General features: G+C 60.9%; 1 protein-coding gene across 4 annotated transcripts in view; it reads right to left on the bottom strand.

Annotated features, from left to right (window-relative positions):
* The window catches only part of TJP3 (tight junction protein 3), a 28,257-nt gene extending 11,743 nt beyond the window's left edge, over window positions 1-16,514 (bottom strand). The window contains exons 1-8 of one of the 4 annotated variants that reach the window (XM_023243807.2): window positions 16,280-16,514; window positions 5,624-5,680; window positions 5,407-5,516; window positions 4,104-4,206; window positions 3,541-3,862; window positions 2,411-2,514; window positions 1,035-1,194; window positions 668-776 (exon numbers count right to left, since the gene is read on the bottom strand). In XM_023243807.2, the coding sequence (XP_023099575.2) occupies window positions 668-776; window positions 1,035-1,194; window positions 2,411-2,514; window positions 3,541-3,862; window positions 4,104-4,206; window positions 5,407-5,516; window positions 5,624-5,671 (956 nt within the window). In that variant the 5' untranslated portion in view covers window positions 5,672-5,680; window positions 16,280-16,514. Of the gene's footprint in view, window positions 1-667; window positions 777-1,034; window positions 1,195-2,410; window positions 2,515-3,540; window positions 3,863-4,103; window positions 4,207-5,406; window positions 5,517-5,623; window positions 5,681-6,296; window positions 6,934-9,789; window positions 9,986-16,279 lie in introns of those variants that run through there. The other 3 variants (XM_023243796.2, XM_023243803.2, XM_023243810.2) reach the window with 3 other exon arrangements.
* Window positions 16,515-16,826: the final 312 nt, after the last annotated feature.

Raw genomic sequence — 16,826 nt, 5'->3', positions numbered from 1 at the left:
ACGTTTGGACCCAGAGACAGACAAGATGACGTGAAGACATCAAGAGGAGGTGGCCACTTACGAGCCCAGGACTTGCTGGAAGCTACCAGAAGGTAGGAGAGACCTCCGACCCCCTGCCTCCCCACCTCCCCGCCCCCCCGCCTCCCCGCCCCGAGCCTCCAAGGGGAGCGTGGCCCTGCCCACACCCTCATCTGGGACTCCGGAACCGCGAGACCATAAATTTCTCCTGTCCTAAGCCACCAAGTCTGGGCGCTGTGTTATAGCCACCGGAGGACACGAATGCAAGGTCACTGCCACTTGTTCCCGTCTGTAAACATCATCATAACGAGCAAGCACCCTCCAGTCCCTGCACACACCCATGGCTACCTTGCCCCCAAGAGAAAATTCCTAAAGGAGGACTGAAGTCGAAAATGGGTTCGAAATTGGATGGAAGTCGAAAATGGGGGGGGGGAGGTCTTGGAAAATTCCGCTCCTACTGCTTTAAGTCGATCCCTACCAGGCTCTCCCGGTCCCAAGAACCCAGAGCCACGTACTGGGGGCCAGGAGGACTATGTGTGGACGGGGGAAGCCTCTTCCAGGCAGGCCACCAGGACCGCACCCTCCAGTCGGAAAAGATACGCCCACGTTCCATTCCCACTCAGCCATTCTGGCCGACAGGGGTACGTACTCGGGGGAGTCGGTCCAGCTGGCGTCAGAGCTCCGCCGCACATGCTGGGGTGGCGGTGGGACGTGGGAGGGTGGCGCCTGGGACGTTTCTGAGCCGAGGTCGGAGATGTCTGCAGCGGAGAGGACGTCCCATCAGGCCTGCAGCCCGCACCGCAGAGGGGGACGTCAAGGCCCCTCTAAGCCAAGGGGCCTAGACCAGAGTCTGGCTCAGCCAGTAAGCCCTCACTTCCTGTGTGGCCTTGGACAAGTGTCTGTCCCTCTCTGAGCCTCACAGGGCCAGGCTCACGTGCCCTGCTAGGCCCCGCCTGGCCTCCTCGGCCTCCCCTGCCCTCCGCTGAACCCACAGGGCCTGCCCTCTGGCCCCTCACCGTCCAGGAGAGAGCTGTCGCTGTCACTGACGGCCGGTGGGATGTTCACCAGGAACTGCCCTCTGTCCCTGAGCACCAGCAGAGTCAGCTTCCCTTCTGACTTCTCGATCAGTCGCCGTGTGTCACTCAGAGACAGATTCTCGCTGGACACGCCATTGATCTAAAAGGCCCGGGAAGGAAGACGGGATGGGAGTTAACACTAGATAGGGGATGCTAGAAACAGACAGCTTGGTGGGGGCACTAGAAACACACAATTGCTAAAAACAGACGTTCTCAAGAGAAAACGATCGTACGGGATCCCTGCTGTGAGGAGACCATGCCCAGAAGTGACTCCCATAAAAACTCCAGAACTCGGGCGCCTGGGTGCCTCAGTCCGTTAGGTGTCCAACTCTTGATTTCAGCTCCTGTCATGATCCCAGGGTCGTGGGACCGAGCTCCGCATCAGGCTCTCTGCTGACGGCACGGAGTCTGCCTGGGATTCTCTCTCTGCCCCTCCCCTGTTTGCATGCACGGATGCACGAGTGCGCTCGCTCTCTCTCTCTCTCTCTCAAAAAAAGAATTCCAGAAGCAGCCAATTTTCTGAGGGGCAGGGGGAGCTTTGGGGGAAAATTAAAAGCAGCCTGACTCCCCATCTCCCTAGAAGGGGAATTTCTCAGGAGACGCTAGAAACAAACATTAGGAACACGTCTAACTAGGGGGGCCTAGTCAGTCCATAGAGCGTGAGTTTGAGCCCCACGTGGGGCGTGGGGCCTACGTAAAAAAGAAAAACAGAAACCGGTCTAACCAGGGAGAGATATGGAGATGCCCAAAGATACTAAAAGCAGTCATTTAGAGGTGGGTTAGGAACATACAATTGGAGGAGGACTGAATGCCCCTCTGCCCGCACTCCAGGAATCCCTTTCTGACATTTTCCGCGGGGAGTGTGTTTGCATTTACTCTGGGGATGGTGAGTTTCTCACCCCCCCCCCCACTGAGTTACCCGTTTCTAGTGTCTGCCCCAAACCCCTAGAAACAGACAATTCCTGGGGATCGCTACAAACAGAAAACTCTGAGGACCCTCGAGAAGCTACCGCCTGGAAAGGGGTTGGAAATCCCACACCAGGAATCACTAGAAACAGATTTTCAGGAGAGGAGTCTAGAAAGAAACCAGCTTTCAGGCAGAGCTGGTCCTGTAAACCTGGCCACTGGCCCCGCCGCGGGATTCTGGGGATACTAGAAACTGACATTTGGCAGGTGGGGGCGGGGGGGCCCTCTCTAACCCTTGGGAAGGAGGCAGCTAAGTACAAATGGTTCTGGCTCTGCCCACCTGCCCTCCCCCCCCCCCCACCTGCCACTCAGTCTCCCTGTCCTGCCCCCGACAGGAAGCCTGGGCTTACCTGGAGGATGAGGTCGCCTTCCCGCAGCCCGCGGTTCCTGGCCGCCAGGCCCGACTCAGTGATGTGCTTGATGAAGATCTGACTGCCCAGGGTGACCCCGAACTCTGTGGGGGGGAGGAGGGACACTGAGGCAGGGCCTGGGGTCTGGGTTGCAGAAGGTCCACGGCAGGGGCGTGGGAAGGAACGCAGCCCAGGTCCCAGCTCCCGGACACCCTCAATGACATCCCGGTGAGAGTTTTCAGGATGTGACTCTTGTTATCACAGTTACAAGGCAGCTGGGGCGCCCGGGGGGGGGGGGGGGAGGCTCCGTCGGTTGAGCGGCCGACTTCGGCTCAGGTCATGATCTCGCGGTCCGTGGGTTCGAGCCCCGCGTCGGGCTCTGGGCTGACAGCTCGGAGCCTGGAGCTGCTTCAGATTCTGTGTCCCCCTCTCTCCGCCCCTCCCCCACTCTCGCCCCTCCCCCACTCACGCTCCATCATTTTCTCTCTCTCTCTCTCTCTCAAAAATACACATTAAAAAAAATTTTTTTTAATTACAAGGCAGGGGGCCGATGTCCCAGTGCCATTTGTCACATCATGTTTAGAATTCTAAGGCCAGGGTGCTGCTACTGAACTGAGATGGGGTCAGAGGCCACACGTTGGCCTTACGGAGGGAATTCTAGTATCGTGACGCTTCTACGGATGCCACAGTGTGTGAGTTTCCCCGGGCCGGAAAACAATACCAGTTTGCAATCTCATGGTTCTGGGCTCAGAAGTCCCAACACCCAGGCGTGGGCAGGGCCGGTTCCCCCAGGGCCTGGCTCGCCCCTTTCCCGGCTTCCAGAAGCCCCGCATCCTGGGCCCGCGGCCCCTCCTCATCCTCACGGCCAGCAGCTCGGGTCGGGGTCTGCCCATCTCTCTGCCCCCTTCTGTGAGGACCTCGCGAGGCCGCCGGGCCCCCCGGGACACCCAGGGTCACCCCCACCTCAGGGGCCTGGGCCTGCCCCCCTCTGCCACATGAGGCCACACGTCCCAGGTCCCAGCGGCCAGGACGGGGACGCCTCTGGACACACGGGACAGGGGGTCAGCGCGGCCACGGCGCCCCTTGGCGGGAACGGGGAGCCCCGCTGCCGACGACACGGCCGACCTCACCTTCGCTGTCCCTCCTCCGCACCAACACGGACTTCACGGGCCTCATCTGCACGTCCTGCCGCGGCAGCCGCTTAAAGCCCGACACCAGGGCCAGCCCGTTGGCCTCAGACCTGCCGCCTGGGCTCCTGCGCCCGTGGCTGCCGGCCCGGCTCCGGCGGCCCGTCCTCTGCCGGCGGGAGCGCTCGCCCCAGGAGCGGCCAGACCCGCTGGATGTGTCCCCGTCGTAGCCCTGGCCGTGGTCAGCCTCCCCATCCGAGACCCGATGTCCCCCAGAGGGGCTGGCCTTGGCAGGCAGCTGGATTTTCCGGGGACGCTTCACGGTCTGTGAGGGGAGAAAGGGGAGGGGCCGGCTCGAGGCTCCGCCCCGACCCCCGACTTGGGGGAGCCCCTCTCTGGGCCTCAACGTCCAAGCTGTGAAATGGGGACCGGATTCCACCTGCTTGTAGAAGCTTCCACTCATGACACCCGCGGGCTGCAGGTGGGGCTCAAAGTGGGGGCGGGGGGAGGGCAGAGGTGCCCACGGGGGGTGGGGGGGCTGCCCCGCCCACCCGGCCCCCACTCACAATGTTGGCCAACTTGGTGCAGGTTTTGAGTATCTGAATGGCGAAGGTGGAGGTGACGCTCTCCATGGAGACCCCATTCACCATGACGATGTGGTCCCCTGTCCTGAGAGAAGAGGGAGGCTGGGTCTCAGGGACGAGTCCTCACACAGGAGCCCTCTCCTCAGGCCTTCCCTGCAGCCCCTGCCATGTCCCCCAGGGCCCGACTTTGGGGCAGGCACCTCCGAGCCTACAAGGCCTGGTTCTAATTCGCTGGTGTCCCCAGGCTCACAAAGACATTTATCTTTCTGGCATTTATCCCTCAGTTTCCTCACCTGTGAAATGGGGCCAACAACAAATCCAACTATAATAACAATGCAACCGGGGCCCCTGGGTGGCTTAGCCAGTTAAGCGTCTGGCTCTTGATCTCGGCTCAGGTCATGATCTCACGGGTCCGTGACTTTGAGGCCCGCATTGGGCTCAAACTTACTGCACGGAGCCTGCTTTGGATCCTCTGTCTCCCTCTTTCTGGCCATCTCCTGCTTGCGCTCTCTCTTCGTCTCAAAAACAAATAAACGTTATAAAAAAAAAAATGAATGCAACCACAGAACGCAAGCTGTGATTATAAGTGTCTCCGTGCCCCTCAATCCTTCTGTCATGCCCCCTGTTTCTGCTTTTCTTCCCCTCTTTCCCTGTGTTTTTTTTTTTAAACGTTTATTTATTATTGAGAGACACAGAGCATGAGCAGGGGAGGGGCCGAGAGATGGAGAGACACAGAATCTGAAACAGGCTCCAGGCTCTGAGCTGTCAGCCCAGAGCCAGACACGGGGCTTGAACTCACAAACCACGAGATCATGACCTGAGCCGAAGTCGGACGCTTAATTGACTGAGCCACCCAGGCGCCCCTTCCCTGTGTTTCATAACGTCTCTCTCTCTCTCTGAAGCTGTGTCTCGATTCTGGACTGAACCATATCACCCGTCAGCCACTCAGGTCCCAGAACCGTTTTCCCAACAGAACGCCCAGGAGCCTGCCGCTCCCAAGGGCTCAGAACACAGCGTCTCCTTCCCTGCGGCCACAAAAGGCTTCCAGGACCTTTCATCCCAGGAAGGCCATTATGACCCCGGAGACCTACAGCGAAGGACCAGGAAGTGGCTTGGGGAGGGTGACTCTCCCAACGCCAACCCTGTGCTGCTGGCAGCTCCGAGCCCTGTGTTGACAGAGCTGAAAGGCACCAGGCACTTTCCCCGCTCCTGGCTTTGTCCCACACAGCTCCCTGCTCTCGGCAGGCCCCACCCCTGCCCGCACCCCTGCTGCCTTGATACTCACTGCAGTTGGCCCTCAGCTGGCCCCCCCGGCACCACATCCGACACGACCACGGATCCACTGGGCCGGTCTCGGCCACCAGAGATGGCAATGCCAAAGCCTCTCCGGGGATCCTGAGAGGGGAGGAGACTTAGGATGAGTTTTTGCTTCCTCCCGTGGAGCAGCCCGGGATCAAGGTGGCACCCCTGTAGGCACCCACGCGGGGAGAGGGAGGCCTCACCTTGCAGAGCGTGGCCGTGTGCTGTTCCCAGATGGTCATCTCCTCCATGTCCAACACCTGACAGCAGAGGAACGGGAGGTGGGCTTGAGGCCACCGCAGGCCCACTGGAGCATGCAGGGGTCCCCCGCCCTGGGTGGGGAGCCCGGCTGTGACACTCCCCGGGTCCCAGGCCTGTGGGCAGGTTGCTACCTCTCTGGAGACCTCAGCTTTTCTGTCTGCAAGGTGATTTAGGTCAGGGGTTCTCAGTTAGGGACCACGCTGCCCCCCAGAGTACATGTGGCAACATCTGGAGACACTGGCGGTCATCACAATGCTGCTCAGCCCCCCCCCCCACACACACAGGGAATGATCCAGGCCCAAATGTCCAGATGCCAAAGCTGAGACCCTCAGCAAACTGGTGAGAGGCAGTGAAGCAAACCGGTGAGTGGAGAGAAAATACAAGTGCCTGGGGGGGGGGATCCATGCCTGGGGGAGGGGGGATCGAGTGGGGGGGGAGGGGGGAATCCATGTTTGGGGGGGAATCAAGCCAGGCCTGCAAGGCAGAGGGAGCCCACTCTGCTCCAGCCACCTGGGGCCTCCTCACTGTTCCTCCGACCCCTGGGGCCTTGGCACATGCTGTTCCTTCTGCCTGAAACTCTTTTCCCCCAGACCTCCACCTGACTCCTTCCCTCACCTCCTTCTCCTCTCAGCTCCTGTGCTACCTTGCCGGTGAGGTGAGGCTTTCCAACCACCCGGTTCGGAACAGTAAGCTCTTCCGGCTCCACGGCAGACCGCCCTATCCACCCTTCCCCAATACGTGTTCCTAATTCGGAGAACTTGTGACCCCTTGACGTTCTCTTGGCTGTTTTGGTCTGTCCGTCTCCCCTCTCTAGAACATCCGATCTGGAGGGCAGAGAGTTTTGTTTGTCTCGTCCACAGTGGAGTCCCGGTTCATAGCAGGGATTCAGGAGCAATTTACTGAAGGAAGAAAGGAGGGAAAGAGGAAGGAAGGAAGGAAGGAAGGAAGGAAGGAAGGAAGGAAGGAAGGGAGGAGGGAAGGAAGGAAGGAAGGAAGGGGGTGCTTTCCTTGTGCGGGGGGTACTTTACAGGTACTATCTCATTTAATCCACTCACTGAAGGGAGATCCCATCATCCCCATGTCACAGATGAGGCAACTGAGGCACAGAGAGGCGAAGTCACTTGCCGGGACAACAGCCCCGATAGAGGCTGTGGCTGGGAACGTGGATTCGGTTATTTGCACGCCCGTGATACAGATGGGGACTTGGCTTCTGGGAGTACAAGGCCACCCTCCAGGACACCGGGCCAGAGAAGGCGGGAGGTGAAGCCCACCCTCCCCCCCCCGCCCCCTCCCCCTCCCAGGCCCCCCCCCACCTCGGCCTGGTAGACCCGCCCCCCCCCCCCCCCCCCCGGGGGCACAGCAGGTAGTGATTCCTCCCCCTAAGAACCCCTCGCTGGCTGCTCCGGTGCCTTTTCTTAACGGATCCCGGGAGAGCGGCATTCCTGGCTCCCAGGGGGTGGGGGGAGGGGGCGAGAGACAAACACCGCCGAGGGCGGGGCCTCCCGGGCACTCCCCGCCCCGTGGTTACCCGGGAGCTGAGGGCAGCGCTCACCACCCCGACTCAAAGCCCTCTGCCGGCTGCCTCAGTTTCCCCGCCTGCCAAATGGGCTACCCCCGCCCCCGGCGCCCTGGCCTTCAGGGCCGAGGCGGCGGCGGCGGCGCGGGGCGAGGAGCCAGGCGGGAAGAGCAGAAAGAGCCTCGACTTTCCTCCTTTGCGCGTTAGTAAGAGACACCGCGCTCCGCTGGCTGCCGATGAGACGCGCATCGTTTAACCCTGAGCGACCTCAATGTGTCACCGCCGTTATTCCCACCTTAAGGGAGAGCAAAGGAAGGCCCAGAGAGGCGCAGTAACTTGCCTGAGGTCACCCGGTGAACAGGGGGCCGGTCTGGCCCCCTTGCCCCTAACCACGGCACCCCTCCGCCCTGTCGCTTGTTTTTTTCTTCCGGACTTAGGTTTCAAAGCAGAATCTTTGTACTTGCTTTGAGGTTACACTTTGTATCATTAAATGCCCTCCGGAACTTTGATTTCCCAGCCTTATTTTAAGACACAGCCCCAGGGAACCAGGGCCCCTGGGGGACAGGTGCAGGTGGCCCAGGCTTGCCCTGCCACCCGCCCCCCTCCCGCCCCGTGCAGGTTCACCTCCTTGGATGTTCCAGACCTTGTCTAAAACCCACGGGGCCAAGCCTCACCCGTCCCCCAGTGGCCCTCAGCTCCGTTCACCTGCACGTCTTTGCCCTGGCAGTCCCCTGGGCCGAGAGACACCCCTCAAGAACCCGCAGGCCGCTAGCCCTCGCCACTTGGGTCCCCTGCCTCCTCAGGCAGCCTTCCTGGGCGAGCCAGACTTCCTGGGCTCCCTGTCATGCTTCCCCGTTTTCTTTCTTAGGCTTGGATCACGGCACCCCAAACCATCTTAAATTATCCTGTTTAGGGGCACCTGGGCGGCTCGGTGAAGCGTCTGACCTCCGCTCAGGTCATGATCTCACAGTCTGTGAGTTCGAGCCCCGCGTCGGGCTCTGTGCTGCCAGCGCAAAGCCCACTTGGGGAGCCCGGTTCCCCTCCCTCTTTGCCCCTCCCCCACTCGCTCTCCCTCTCTCTCAAAAATAAACATTTCTTAAAAAAATTAGCCAGTTTAACCATCAGCTTGCAAGTTCCTGATCTTTCCTCTTGGGCCGTGAAGGCGGGCTGGAGCCGTCTCTCGGGCACCCTGGTGATGGCCCTTGGCATCTCCTGGGCCCTGGTGAACCCCTGCTCATCCTTCAGAGCCCCCGGGAGGGGACGCTGTCTCTTCCTCCAGGAAGCGAGTCCTCAGCGGCCCCATTCACACGCCTTACATCCCTAATCATTGGAATCGGGGGTGTCCCAGTCCATTGCCTCCCATACACCCCTCTAGTCTGGGGCCTGCGGCTGGGCAAGGTTGGGGACCCTGGGACCCCAGTATAGTCCCCACAGAACCAGAAGGGAGACGGAGTTCGAGGAATGGGGGTGAATGGTGAGATAAAAGGCCTATTCAGCCAGGAACTCAACCGGGTGTGTCCAGAATTCCTAGACCCCTCGGTCAGCCCTTCACCCACCCAGGTGAGCTCTGAGGGGGCGGGGCCTGGGCCTTTATCCCCACCCCCTCCCCCAGGGAGGAGGAGAGGAGGAGTCACCCAAACGGGCGGGTCAGGTGGTACCCTGTCACACAACCCGGGGCACTTGGCTCCCCGCCCCCTCCCCATCTCCGCCTCCGGGAACCAGGGCGCGGGGAGAGGGGGTAGGAGGGCCACAAATATGGGAAGTGGGGAGGGGACTCTGGAAGCCCCCCCCCCTCCCCCCGCAGCCAGGACGGAAGTTGGCGGGAACCAGAATTGCCCGGAAGTGTGGTCTGGGGCGAGCCACGTTCCCCCTAAGGCCTCACTTTACCCCTCCAGGCGCGATCTGCCGCCCCGTGCGGCGGTTATGAAAGGGGTCAGCCCGAGCTCGGTCCCCGGAGGGTGAGGTTTCCCCCCAAATAGAGACAAGGGGATCCCCTCCCCCCAGCAGGTTTGCTCGTGTGTAAAAGGGGCTCAAGACCCCTGTCTCTGCCCGGTAATGCAAGTTAACGGCTCGGTATACAGTAGGCGCCCAATGAATGCTGGTTCCGGCCTCGCCGCATTCACCGGAGCCACCCCAGCCCACAAATGAAGTCATTGCTGCCGTCCCACTGTTGCTCAAGACTAACTCGGCCCGAACACCCCGCGTAAACATCTTTATAGGGCACCCAAGACGTGCCAGGCGCTAAAAACACGGTTTCCTCTTCCCGAGGAAGATGGCCCATTTGAGGGGCGAGGTATGGAGAGGCCTTGATTCACCGGCCCGAAGTTACACAGAAAAGTCAGGATTTGACCCCAGAGAGGCAGACCTTGAAGCACCGAAAGACCCCCTCCCCCCCGAGACAGCTTTCGGAGACCAGAGGGCGAACGCCCCTCTCTGAGCAGCCTCGGGCTAGCCACCACCTTCCTCTGGGCCTCAGTTTCCCCACCTGTAACCTGGGGTGGTCTGGGGTCCAGGCCCCAGGTCGCAGACTAGATCCAGGTCGCGGACCCCAGCTAGATCCCCTCCCCCTCCCGTCCTCTGCGCCCTACTCGCCTGGAATCTCACCGCCATGGTCCACCCCTGGGCTCTCCAGCGCCCCTGTCCCGGGGCGGGGGAGGGGGGGGGCCTGGAAACGGTCAATCGGTCCCCACCTCGGGGTGAGGGAGGAGGCTAAGGACGGCTGCGGCGGCGGCGAGAGCGCCCGGCCCTCGCCTCCTCCAGCCGCTCTGGGTCGCACCTGCCCCTCGTCCCCCGCCCCGTCCCCTGCCGGCCCCGCCCCCGCCCCGCCACGCCTTCGGGACCGCGCCGGGGACGCCTCCGCCCCCGCAACACAGGCTCCGGGCTCCGGGCTCCGGGGTGGGAATGCCAGACCGGGTTTTCCACCCAGCCGGGCACGAGCCCGCCGTCGGGGCAGGACGCCGGCCGGGCGGGGCTGCAATGAAGACCCGGCAGGAAGTCCGGCCGCGCTCGGAACCGGCGCCTGGGACGGGGCAATGGGCGCCCCCGGCACATTTCGAGGTTCCGCTGGGACATCGGTCGCACCAAAAGCAGGTTGAGTGCCAGAGACCTCCAGGGCGCAGGGCTAGCCTTCCTCAGGGCACCCCATCTCCAGGAAGTCCCCCCCCATTTCATAGAGGGGAAACTGAGGCCCAGAGGGGTCAGAGACTTGGGCTTTCTGAAGGTCCACGGCTGCCGCCCCAGGGCCTGGCCCCAAAGCCAGCAGAGAGAGCTCTGTCTTCACACCCCACCCGGGGCGGGGCTCCCCGCGGAGGAGGGCGGGCTCTGGGGAGCAAAGGCCGGGTGCGGGGTGGGTCTCAGCCTCGGAAGGTGAGATCTTGGGGTGACAGGACCAGGGCAGACACCCACACGTTCCTTGCTGCTTTGAATATATATTTAAACATTTTATTTATAGGAGCCCCTGGGTGGCCCAGTCGGTTGAGCGTCCCTCCTTGGCTCGGGTCGCGATCTCCCGGTTTGTGAGTTCAAGACCTGTTTTGGACTCTACACGGGCCGTGCAAAGCCTGCTTGGGATTCTCTCTCCCCCCCCCCCCGCCCCTCCCCTGCTTGTGCTCTCTCTCTCTCTCTCTCTCAAAAACAAATAAATATTTTTTAAACTAAAAAAATAAACATCTTTTTAAAAAGTTGTTTAATGTTATTTATTTTTGAGAGAGACAGAGACAGAGCATGAGTGGGGGAGGGGCAGAGAGAGAGGGAGACACAGAATCCAAAGGAGGCTCCAGGCTCCGAGCTGTCGGCACAGAGCCCGACGCGGGGCTCGAACTCACAACCCACTAGATCATGACCTAGGCCGAAGTCGGACGCTTAACTGACTGAGCCACCCAGGTGCCCCCCAAATAAATACCTTATTTACGTATTATATTTATAATATAAATGTTATATTATTATAAATATATACTGAGTCCCCTCTGTTCCTGTGCCCCACTCACGCCAAGGTCGAAAGGGCAAATCCGGGCACAGACACCCTCCCCAGCCTCATCCAGTCAGCTCTGGCAGAGAGGAATCCCAGGCTATGGGAAGGGCACAGAAAGGCAAAGAGGAAACTGGGGGATCAGGAGATGCTTTCTGGAAGAGGGAGCATTGCCGCTGGGGTTTTGAAGGGTGAGTAAGAGTTTGCCAAATGAACAAGGCAGAAGATACAATCAAAAATCTCTGAGGCCCCCAAAGCTGACTTCTTGTTCTCCCCCAAAACACTAATCTGGAGAGCCCAGGCCAGAGGTGGGCCCTCGAGCATCTCCAAAGGTCCCTAAGGCAGTAAGCTTTTGCAGAAAGCCTCTCTGAGCACCTGCTGGAAACCTCAGGGCTGGAGGACAAAGCACATTTTCCCGGAGCGACGTTTGGCCACCGGGAGGCAGCGCCCCAAACGATTGTAGGTAGAACAAGATCAAACCCTTTTTTTTTTTAATCGCTGTGTGTTTGTGTTAATGAATCACAGGAGAAACCTAACCGAGCTCCCCGCTGACACGCGCACCAGGGTGCCCTCAATGGCTCCCTAGTGCCCATCCGATGCCCTTTTGCACAAAGGCAGGGTTTTTTTTTTTTTTTAAGTACGCGCCACGCCCAAGGTGGGGCCTGAACCCACGACCCCGAGATCAAGTGTCAAACGCTCCACCAACCGGCCGGGCAAATGCAGGGCTGGGAAAAAGGGCGTGGCCAGTCGGCGCAGTTTCACAGGCCAGAGGAGCGGCCTTAAGCCCACTAGTCCAGCCGCTCCTGACCGCCAGATGCCTTTGAGGAAGTAAAAACCTGCTTGTCATCAATCCATTTCATTCACACGTTCATTGTTTTGTTCATCCGGTCGTTAAGGCGCCGCGAAACTGTTCGGGGCCAAGCACGCGAGCGGGAGCCCGCAAGAACGGACTTCCCGTCTGAAATTTCAATGCCAGATTCAACCAGGAGGGGGCAGTGTGGGCACAGCGTGAAGGAGGGAGGGAAGGGAAGGGAGGGCGCTGTGGACGGTGGGGTCGCCGAAGTCCTTCTGGGACGACCCTGCTCCGCCTTTCTGAGGGCCTAGAGGGAAACTGAGGCAGAGAGGCGGCCTGGGCTGGGCTGAGGCCCCTCAGAGTGTGGCCGCAGGAGAGGTGGGAGCCTGGGGGGTGGGGGGTGTCGGGGGGGGGGTGTCACACAGGGGGCTTGGGCCCTCCCTGGTGGAGGCTGCTTTGCTGGGCTGTAGGAGGCTGAGGCCGTATCTGTGGTCGAACAGGTGTCGCTCCAACCCAAGGAGGCCCCGGAGCAGCTCTGCGGCCCGGCTGGCTCTGGTTGGTTCATCTGCATTTACGGAGCCCCCTCTGTGTACACGCAGGACTGACGGGACAGACCCGGGAGAGCAAGACGACGACCGAGTCGTCACCCAACGTGAATAAAAAGTACAACCTAGACTTCTGAGAGCGTCAGCAGGGAGACACGACAGGGGCTGGGGGCTCAGGGAGGGCTTCCCGGAGGAAGGGCACTCAAAATAAGGACTACGTTTAGGAGGCGTGATGGAGGTGAGAGGCCAGAGGTGAGAGGCGTCGGAGCAGAGGAACAATTAGACCTAAAGGAGATGAGGGAGGAGCCATGGGGAGATCTAGGTGAGGGCACAGCCTGTGCAAAGGCCCTGCGGCAGGACCTGGGCATGTTGGAGGAGCCGGGAGGCCCGTGTGGCTGGAGCGGAGTGAGAGGGGGAGAGAGGGAGGAGGGGAAGGCAGGGAGGGGCCGGGGCACGTCCTGCAGGGCCTTGGGGGCCTCAGTGAAGACTCGGGCTTATCCGGCTCCGTGCTGAGAACAGAGCCTGCTTGGGATTCCCTCTCCCTCTCTCTCGGCCCTTCTCCCACTCGTTTCTCTCTCTCTCACACACACGCACAACGTAAATAACCTTAAAAAAAGAGAAAGGAAAAAGAATGCCGAAATGAATTCAGAAATGGATGGTAAGCTCATCGACAGCCACGGGTCCGTAGGGCAGTAAAGTCTCCACTGGGCAAAACTCACTTGCATTTCTGGGGATCAGAGTCATTCGCAATGTTGCCAGTTTCCCATAATTTACGGGGCCGTAAAGTGATTCAAAGGCAAAAGGAAGCGCGGACGGTGTTCGCGCACACGCCAAAGCCCGGCACGGATCGGACATCCATGAAGTCCGCAAGCCCTGAGGAGCTACGGAATGTTCTCGAGCCACAGTTCCCGCTTATTGGCTGCACTCCTCTCCGTGGGGCTCTCTCTGGGAGGCGCCTGCTCCCTGCCGGCCTCTGTGAGCTCTACCCCTGTAGCCTCCCAAGCACCTAGAACAGCGCCCGGTATGCAGTCAGTGCCTACTAGGTGAACAAATCGCTCCCGGGGAGTCACCTGAGATTCTGAAAGTAGAAAGAGCAGTTGCTGGGTATTCTGGAAGGAACATTCCGGGTGTGGCTGGCGCAGCCACTGGGCACATGAGGGTTGGCCACGTGGGGGTCGTGGGGGGGGCCTTTAACGAGCGGTGGCCGAGGACAGCTGGCCTGGGGTACAGGTGCAGAGGCCGGGCTGACCACGGACGCTGTGAGAAAGGTGTCAGGGGTCTGGGTGCTACCCCCAGCTGGGCTCTGCTCTTCCCCGGCTTCCTTCCAGAACTCCGGCTTCCTCCCATCTGGGGGTGGGGGTGGGGATCCCTTCCGTGAGGCCCCTCCAGCTCCATTCCATCCACTGCAAGCTTCTGGAAGAGTCCACGTGCCCCTCCTCACCTTCCTTCCCTCCTCCACCACGGTGCTCTCAGGAAGGTGCCCCAGGACCCCCGTGTTGCCAAGCCCTGGGACATTCCTTATGGCTACGACTTTGCTGCCATGTCACTTGTACATGATTCCAGAATGAAATGGTTTGCTTGTTCGGTTGAAAGCCACATTCTAGCAGGGCCTCCAGGTGTGGCCTCCCTGGTCCCCCCTGGTTCTGCCCTCGAGCCCACAGTCTGTCCTCCCCGCAGCGGCCGCCGGGGGGCGCCTTCGAGCCCCGAGTCAGGTCCTGCCCTCCTCTGCCTACAGCCCTCCAGGGCTCCCACCTCCCTGGGGTAAAAGCCTAAATCCGCCCCTAATCCCCAGCACCCCGCACAGCCTGCCCTGTTCCCATCCCTCCCCTCCCCTCCCCTCCTCTCTCTCTCTCCCCCTCTCCCACTCTGCTCTAGCTACAAGGGCCTCCTGGTTGTCCCTCCAACTCCAGGCCTGGTCCTGCCCCAGGACCTTTGCACGGGCTGTGCCCTCTGTCTGGAATGCTCGTTCCCCAAACTCACTTCCTTCAAGACGGCTCAAACGTCACCTTCTCAAGAAGCCTGCCTCTAATCTTTCTACGCAAGGTTGTAAAATACCCCTCTGCCCGTTTTATTCCTGCCCCTGTGGGTCTTTTGCGTTCTTTCCCTCTGTGAGACTGACCACTCTTTAACCCCGGATACGATTTACTTCCTTATTATATCTCTGGTTTCTTGTCTGTCTTCTGCTACCAAAACACAAGCCCACAAGACAAGGGATTATTGTTGGTCTGGTCCCCTGCTGACTCCCCAAGGCCCGGAAGGGCACCCAGCATACAGTAGGTGCTTGATAAATGCAGGTTCACTCCCTGGGCAGCCCCTCCTCCCAGGGCCATCTCCCACGAACCTCAGCCCGTTCCAAAGGGTGTCAGGCTCCTCCCTGAGCACATACTGCTCCTCTGGCTGAAGGCCAAACAGAAACCCGAATTTGCCTCCGCGGACTTTCCCCACAACCCAGGGCCACACGGAAGCACTGAGCCCAGGAGGCAGGACGTTTACAAGATGCTTAGCTTGGAGGGTTGGTTGGGGGGGGGGGGTGCGGGCAGGGGCAGCCCCCAGTCGTCCCTCTTCTCCTTTCTGCCCTACTTTCCTGTGCAGCCCCGGGCAAGTGGCTACCCCTCTCTGAGCCCGACTTCAACTCCTGTCTACCGCGAAGGTGGATGGGACATTGCGACTCGCCTGGAATTCTGAGTTCTGACTTGGGGTGGGACGGTTTACCCCAACCCCCGATGACTGAGAATCTATTACCCACGTTATCATTTGCTGCGCTCAGCAGCCCTGGGTCGTGCTGACTCGACCTGCACCCATTTTATGGAGTGGAAGACTGAGGTTCAGATAGGCGAAGGGGCTGGAGGCTGGGTCTATCTGAGTCCACAGGCTTTCTCCCCAGACCCCAGGCGGGTGGGATCTGACAGCCCAGATATATCTCCTTCCAACCCCGCAGACCCCAGACTTGACATCGCTCTGCTCGGCACGAGTGTCCCCAAATTCCAGACCAGCCGTATGCCCCGAGACTCATAGGCCTGTGCCTCCCTGGCCCCAGGGGGCCCTCTCTGTCCCAGACAAAGAGACTTGAGGTACAATCGGACACTTGGCTGGCCAGGAAGCCCTCTTTGTGCTGCCCTTTGGGGAGCAAACGACCCAGAAAAAACTGTCGCCGCCGGACCCTGTCCTCTGTAGGTTCCGGGCTTCCTTGGCCCTGGGGACCAACTGGCTCCTTGCCCACGGGAGGCTCTGGCCGCCGCCCCTGCCCCCTTCCTACATCTCTCCGCTGGCAAGTTTTGCCCAGGGAAGGAATCCAGACAGGGTCCCGGGGCCCCCATCGCCGTGGTAAGGCCACCGTGGGACCCCTTCCCAGGCTCCGGCAGGTCCCGGCGGTGGGGGGTCGGGAGGGGGGGAGGGGGCGCCACTGTCTGGAAACTTGGGAGTCTCTTCAGAAGCTCCAAGAGGCCCACACACCGACTGGGAGCCGGGCTGCCTTGCCGGCCCCCTCCCTGCCCGGGCCTCCCTTCCTCACTTTGGGGGATCAGAGACCAGCCTGGGCCTCCTCTGCCTCCCTGGCACCACCTGGGCCAACAATGACCCTTTTAAGTCGCTGGCTCTGGCGTCCGGGCAGGTTGCCAGGGACAGTAACCGCCAGCCAGATAATCCCTTAGAAACTATGTCAAACGCCCACACACGAGTGTCAGTTTCCTGCTTTCTGGGCGGCCGGGGGAGGTGATGGAGGTCCCAGGACCCTGTGGTCAGGGAGTCAGTCCGCGCGGAGCAGGGTGGGGGACTTACCCGTCCAGGAGGCCCGGTGGCCTTGGGGCAGGTGGCAGGAGCCGGGGCCTGGGTGCCCGCCTGGCATGCAGGTAGGGAGGGGACCTGAGGGCTGAGCTCTGTCCTCCCCACCTGTTTCCCCAGCTCTGTCCTCCCGCGTGGAGGCAGCACGTCTGTCCCGCGCCAGGTGGAACCAGCAGGACGAGGTGCACAACGGGAGTGAGAACCCGGCCGCTGGTTGGGTATGTGCCTCTGTCGCAAGGTGCCCTCACGTGGGAGCAGCTGGCCTTAACCCCTGCTCACCCAGAGGCCCCGGGGACGCCGGGCTCCCGCCCTGCTCACGCCGCTGAACCTTGAGCCCCTGGCGTCAGCGCGGGGACTGGGACACGCGGGCAGGTCCTCGGGGAAACCCCCGCCCCCCTTCTCACTACTGTCCTTGAACCCGAGACCGCCAAGCCCTCGCACTTGCCGAGAGACGGTCCACTTCCCACCGGACAGATCTGAGCGCAAATTCCGCCTCTCGGCCCCAGGCTCACCGGCCGGGATTCTGAGGCCAGGAAGGGTCAAC

The sequence above is a fragment of the Felis catus genome, chromosome A2 (assembly GCF_018350175.1).
Source record: "Felis catus isolate Fca126 chromosome A2, F.catus_Fca126_mat1.0, whole genome shotgun sequence".
In the NCBI taxonomy this organism is placed as follows: domain Eukaryota; kingdom Metazoa; phylum Chordata; class Mammalia; order Carnivora; family Felidae; genus Felis; species Felis catus.
The sequence above is the reverse complement of the archived record's forward strand: the minus strand, read 5'-3'. Positions and strand labels throughout refer to the sequence as shown.